At 49.6% G+C, this 6,000-nt stretch overlaps 1 protein-coding gene across 1 annotated transcript in view; it reads right to left on the bottom strand.

The window, feature by feature from the left end:
- Nucleotides 1–1,190: 1,190 nt before the first annotated feature.
- Nucleotides 1,191–6,000, bottom strand: part of OTOA (otoancorin) — a 62,378-nt gene continuing 57,568 nt past the window's right edge. The window contains 2 exon segments of the mRNA XM_054507549.2: nucleotides 1,191–2,471; nucleotides 5,286–5,481. Coding sequence (XP_054363524.1) covers nucleotides 2,401–2,471; nucleotides 5,286–5,481 — 267 coding nt within the window. The 3' untranslated portion in view covers nucleotides 1,191–2,400.

The raw sequence follows: 6,000 nt of genomic DNA, 5'->3' as shown, positions 1-6,000 counted from the left end.
ACGGTAGGGTTGACATTGAAAGGTGAACGGAAGCAGCACCTGCCAGTGTGACCTGCTGCTTCCCTGCATGCAAAGGACTGCGTATCTCAACCTGAGACCCCAGGGGTCCTTCAGGGCATAAGCTGGATTTGTCTTCCTGCCTGAGGCAATCACCAATTATATGTGCTGCGAGGAAAGCTGGCCTCCCACCAGAGGAGGAGGTGAAGGGATTTACAGAATCTCTCTGATCTGACTTATTGGAGAAGTTAAAAGATACTCACCCAGAAGCAGCATAGTGCGAGGTAAAAAGTCAAGATACAAATCCTCACTATCCAAAAGGCTTTTGACTAGAGTTCCTTAACCTCTCGGACTCAGTCCCCTCATCTGGAAAACGGGAATCCTAACTGCATCCACCTGGCAGAGTCGTGATGACAACGAAGTGAGCGAAGGGTACGGGCAGAGCCCTCAGAGCAGGGCCTGATGCAGAGCTGGCCCTCTGGGAGTCACTGCTGTCATCCAACATGGGACGAGGGTCCAGGAATTCAATCAAAACCAAATGATCAGAAGGGAAGGTGATGTGGGGCGCCTGGGCGGCTCAATTGGTTAAGCAGCCTACTCTTGATTTCGGCTCAGGTCATGATCTCAGGGTCCTGGGATCGAGCCCCATGTCGGGCCCCATGCTCAGTAGGCAGTCTGCTTGAGGATTCTCTCTCCCTCTCCCTCTACCCCTCCCCCTGCTCGAGTGCACACTCGTGCTCTCTCCCCCCTCTCTAAAATAAGTCCATAAATCTTAAAAAAAGGAGGAGAAGAAGAAGAAGAAGGGGAAGGGGAGGCACAAGAGCTCCATGACATTGGCAGCATGAAGTCTGAGTCAAAGGGAAGTTGTCTTTATTGATGATCCCCAGGAAAATCCAAGGCCAAAGGAAAAAGTGGGAATACTGAGCTGGATCCAAGGCTGCTTGGACCCGATCAGAACCTGCACAGACCCATTCTCGTGCAACCCCCGTCTCTGATCAGCCAGTCTGGCCCAGCTAAACTGGGCGGCTGGTGCTGTCAGTAACAAGATCAATGATCTGTGATTGAGAAGCAACATGAACTGCCATTTCCCCGCCAACATGAATGAAGAACCAAGTCAGATCCTACATAGCCCCTGCGGGGCCACACCTTCCATATGCCAGTATTTTGATGTTCTAGAATAACTGCATGTGACATCTGAAAATACACCAGTCTCTATAACACCTACCCATGCTGCTTTTTAAAATCCTCCCACCTCTTATGGAACGCCAGAGATGTTTGGGAACTCATGCAGGCTTTTCGTCTTATCTAGATGAGACGTCTATTGTGGACGCGTGACCAGGAAGAGAACGCAGGGCATGCTGGTGGCAGAACATGAGTGCCCAGGATGCCTAACTTGCTACCTAAGGGAAGTCACGAGAAACAGCTCTGATTTGTTTTTGAGATGGTGTAACAGCCTGGGAGGTGGCAAAGTACACTTCCGTCCCCCTTTCCTGAGCTGAAGGCCTAGAGCATCCTGCAGATTTCCAGAAGGAACTCCATCCCTCCCAGCCTCCAAAAGGATTGGGCCAGTGGGCTGACTTTGCTCTGCTGGGCAATAATCACATGGGTGACGGACTTACAGTGTGTATTTTCTTTTATTTCAACCCATCCCCAAAGCCCAGAAAAACTTAAACCCAGAAGAGCCACCGATTTCGTCAGAAAAGGAATTTTTTGAAAGCTTAACTGATAACTCCATGACCATTCATTCAGCTGACTCCCAAGGAAATGGAAGGCATCTAGAAAATGTACTTAAAAATTGATTTAACGTTGAGCCATGTTAAATGTTTTAATTTCCATGCAATGCAAGGCCCACCGAAACATCAATTAGTCCCAGCAATCAGGCAGGAATATTGGCTTCTGTGGAGGGATTCATTTATTTCAGCTCTGCTAAATATCTAAGAAGGAGAAATCCAATGCAGCCTATAGCTCCAAGGGAGGGACGTTAAGCCAGAGAAGAAGCCAGATCAGGCCCCAGCTAAAATGGTGCCTTTGCCAATACCTGCCACCCCCTGGCATCTCTCTCTGGAGGGAAGGCAGTGACTTGTACATAGGATCCTCATGCTGTTGACAGAAAACATCCTTCCCTCCCCACAGTTTCTCTGTCCCCAAGCTGGAAAGCAAGAGAGGCTGAAACAGGGCAGAGAATGGCTCTCTGCTGAGGATACAGGCCAGCTTAAGAACTTTTTAAGATCATTTTTAATAATTATTCTTCCATTCAGTGCCTTTAAATTTCCCGGCCCTAGGGGCTCCCTGCCCCAGTGGAGGCTGTGGGTGGGGGTAGGGGGTCTCACAGTCTGGAGTACCTCTGTTTCCACACACCAGGGCCCGCTGCTTGGACACTGAAGGGCCATGTGCACGCGCTGCTCACCACACGGTCTTGGGCAGGAGAACCAGCAGAGGACAGCCAAGCCAAGGACCCCATGTGACAGGGCCTCCTAGGAGGAGACAGGAGTGCACATGAGGTCTCAGCAGCCCTCGGAGGGCAGACACAGCATGCCCAGCTCCCTGGGTCTCCCTCTGGACCACTCACTTGATCTCCCAGAATGCTGTTTGCTCTTCTCGGACGCGGGAATAATGACCCCAAAGCAGGGGGTGTGGGGGGGTGGAGGGGGCTGCCGCAGGGGAGTAAAAATTAAATGACATTGTGTGAATCAGCTTGTACCAGAGCTGCCTTAATCATAAGAGTCACTGGGGAGATTGTTAAAAATGCAAATTCCAGGGGGCGCTTGGCTGGGTCAGGTCATGATCTCGGGGTCTTAGCATCGAGCCCACTTTGGGCTCCCTGCTCAGTGGGGAATCTGCTTCTCCCTCTCCCTCTGCCCCTCCCTCCTGCCCCTGCTCATGCTCTCTCCCACTCAGAGGCACTCTCCCTCTCAAATAAATAAATAAAATCTTAGAAAAAAATGCAAATTCCAGGATCCTCCCCTGGAGATTGTGATTGAGCAAGCCTGGGATGAGGCCCCAGGAATCTGTATTTGAAGGATTCCTCCCAGGTGATCCTGATAATGAAGCAAGTTTAGGAAACAAGAGATTAAGGGCCTCACCCACAGGAAGGGCCTGTGGAGTGGAAGGGAAGGAGAAGGCATCTAGGGTCCTACAGGGACACCACTTTCTGACGCTGCTGGTTCAAGGGAAAACTGGTCCTGCCTCTCTACAGGGGATTTGGTGATATCCATCAAAATTACAAATGCATACACCCTCTAACCCAGCAATCCCACTTTGAAGATTTTATCCTGCAGATATACTCAGACAGATGCAAATGATAAGAGGTTATCCCCTGAAGCCTTGTTTGTAATAGTTAAAAAACAAACAAACAAAAAACCGGAAATATCCTTCTGTAGACATCTGGTTAAATACAATTATGGTGTAGCCAGAAAACCAACAATTGCAAGGCTTACTATGTACAGATACAGAACTGTCTCCAAGATATATTGTTAAATGAGATATGCAAGGTGCAGAACAAAGGGTATAACAACCTTTTATAAAAGTGCAGAGATAATCTATGGATATGTATAGACTATCTCTGGACAAATACACAAGAAGCTGGTAACATTACTTGCCTCTGGGGAAGGAACACGTGTTGAGGGGACAGGGGACAGACAGATGGAGACACTGCACTGCATTCCTTTTCAGCCCTTACATAGTTTGAATCCTGTGCATTATCTCTTGTGTGTGTTATATGATACACACAAAACACAATATTTAAAAATAATTTTTAAATGGGGGCACCTGGGTGGCTCAGTTAGTTAGGTGTCCAACTCTTGATTTCAGCTCAGGTCATGATCGCAGGGCCATGAGATTGAGCCCCGCATCAGGCTCTGCACTGGGTGTGGAGCCTGCTTAAGATTCTCTCTCTCTCTCCCCCTCGGCCCCTCCCTCCCACTCCCCACCTCCACTCGGCTCTCTCTAAAACAAAAAATTTAAATGTATGCATATTATACTTCAATGAAAAGTTTTTAAAATAATAATAGTAAATCAGGGGCACCTGGGTGGCTAAGTCAGCTAAGCATCTGACTCTTGATTTCAGCTCAGGTCACGATCTCAGGGTCACGGGATCGAACCCTGCATTGGGCTCCAAGCTCAGTGGGGAGTTGGCTTGGGATTCTCTCCCTCTCCCTCTGCCCCTCTCCCCCCAACTCAAATAAATAAATAAATCTTTTAAAAAAATAACAATAATAGTAAATCAAAGGTGCCACCTCTGGCCACTTATGGCTGCAGAAATTGGGAATTCCCCAGTTCTCCAAGCCCAAGGGAAGGCTGGGGCAGACGGAGGGACATATCCATATCAGGAAAAGGTAGAGTGGAGGCTTTGAGCACCAAGTTCTTTTTGCTCACTGGGTATTTGCTCTCACTGCTCTTTCTACCTGGGACACTCCATGGGCTGAGTCCATATTCTCCCCAACCCGGGCTGCAATCTAGACATTACTGTCTTTGGGAAGTTTCCACGGCCACTCCCTGAACCCCCAAGCCTAGGTCAGCTGTCTCGCCCATGTGTTCCCTGTCACAGCGCCTGTCATACGGCCTCATGGTCGCCAGGCTAGGTATGCCTTCCCTCACCCTCATGCTCCACTGAGAGCTTAGTGAGCATCAAGGACACATCTGGCTTGGTCACTGCTATCTCCCCAGAGCCCAACACCACGCCTCGTCCAAAGATGGTGCTCACTAAAGATAGAAGGGGTCACAAAGAAGTGACGGGGGTAAGGAAGAGAGGACCAACCCCCTTATCCTAGCTCAGCCCTAGTCACCCTCACCTCCCTCTGCCTCCTTCCTTCCCCAGTCTTCCCAGATGTGAAATCACCTTGTTCATTTACAAGACAGCCTTACCTGTCTTCTCACCTCTGTATTCCCAGCTCCTGCTGCAGGCCTGACATAAAGTAGGTGCCCAACATATACTGGTTGAATTTATTAATTAATACTGGTCCGTGAGAAGGAGGTAGGATGCAAGGGAACCGCTGAAATGCATTTAGTCCCGAGAGATTCTGATTCAACGAGTTCTGGGTGGGGTCCGTGAAACCGGCTGTCTTACAAGTTCCCCCAGGTGACTTGAAAGCACAGCCAGAGTTGAGCGTCATTTACACACGCTTGGTAGGGACTTTGGATTTTTCTCTGAATGCAGAGTCTCCAAAGACTGTGAGAGACCCCGCTCTGGATCTTTAGGAACCTCCCCGCCCCAGGACGGGCAGGGGGGTACTCGGGGACAGGGAAGGGGGCTAGGGGTGGGAGCCCGGGCAGAGGGTTGTCCCACTCACCAGGAGGAGAACCAGAGGAGGGGGTCCGGGTGGGACTGGCGCTCGGGGGCGTGTCCAGCCAGGAGCGCGTGTTGGCGCCATCTAGCGCCCGCTGGAGGCTCTGCAGCTGCAACATGCTCAGCTGCCGGCGCTGGGCTGGAGTCACCGCCGCGGCGTTCTCGGGGCCCAAAGAGGCGATCTGCTCCACGGACAGCTCCTGCAGCGGAGAAAGGGGACAGCGCCCTCAGGGGGAGGCCATCGGGGGGGGGGGGTCCTCCGCGGCCTTCCCAAACCTCGGTCATCCGCCCAGGGTCCGCACAACTTTGCCATACCCGTGTACCATTTGTGCTCTTCTTGAGATTTTTCCTTAAAATCACATCGCTCTTTTCACTACTAGAATACATTTATTTTTTAAATGGAACATTTTAGGTGGAAATTTCCAAAAATGGAAGACCAAAGTGACTTTCCATTAGTAATCATTAACAATAAGCCAAAAGAAATGAACATTATTTCATTCAAGCTGGCTTTGTTGGCCAACAATGTCTGAATCCAAGGCCTCTTAAAAAATAGTCAAGAAGAGGAGACTTGAAATGTTATAGAGGGTTAAAGACATTTTAGCTCCAAACTGAGACTTCCTCGTTGAAGTAATCAGCATTAAAGGAGAGTTGAAAAGAAAGTCATGATTTTCTCACTGTGTGACTTAACGTTGTTTAATTCTGTTCTTAATTCAGTTCGA

Source organism: Mirounga angustirostris, unplaced genomic scaffold, assembly GCF_029215605.1.
Source record: "Mirounga angustirostris isolate CCGP_5_RB_7025 unplaced genomic scaffold, mMirAng1.0.hap1 SCAF_5, whole genome shotgun sequence".
NCBI classification, from domain to species: domain Eukaryota; kingdom Metazoa; phylum Chordata; class Mammalia; order Carnivora; family Phocidae; genus Mirounga; species Mirounga angustirostris.
The sequence above is the reverse complement of the archived record's forward strand: the minus strand, read 5'-3'. Positions and strand labels throughout refer to the sequence as shown.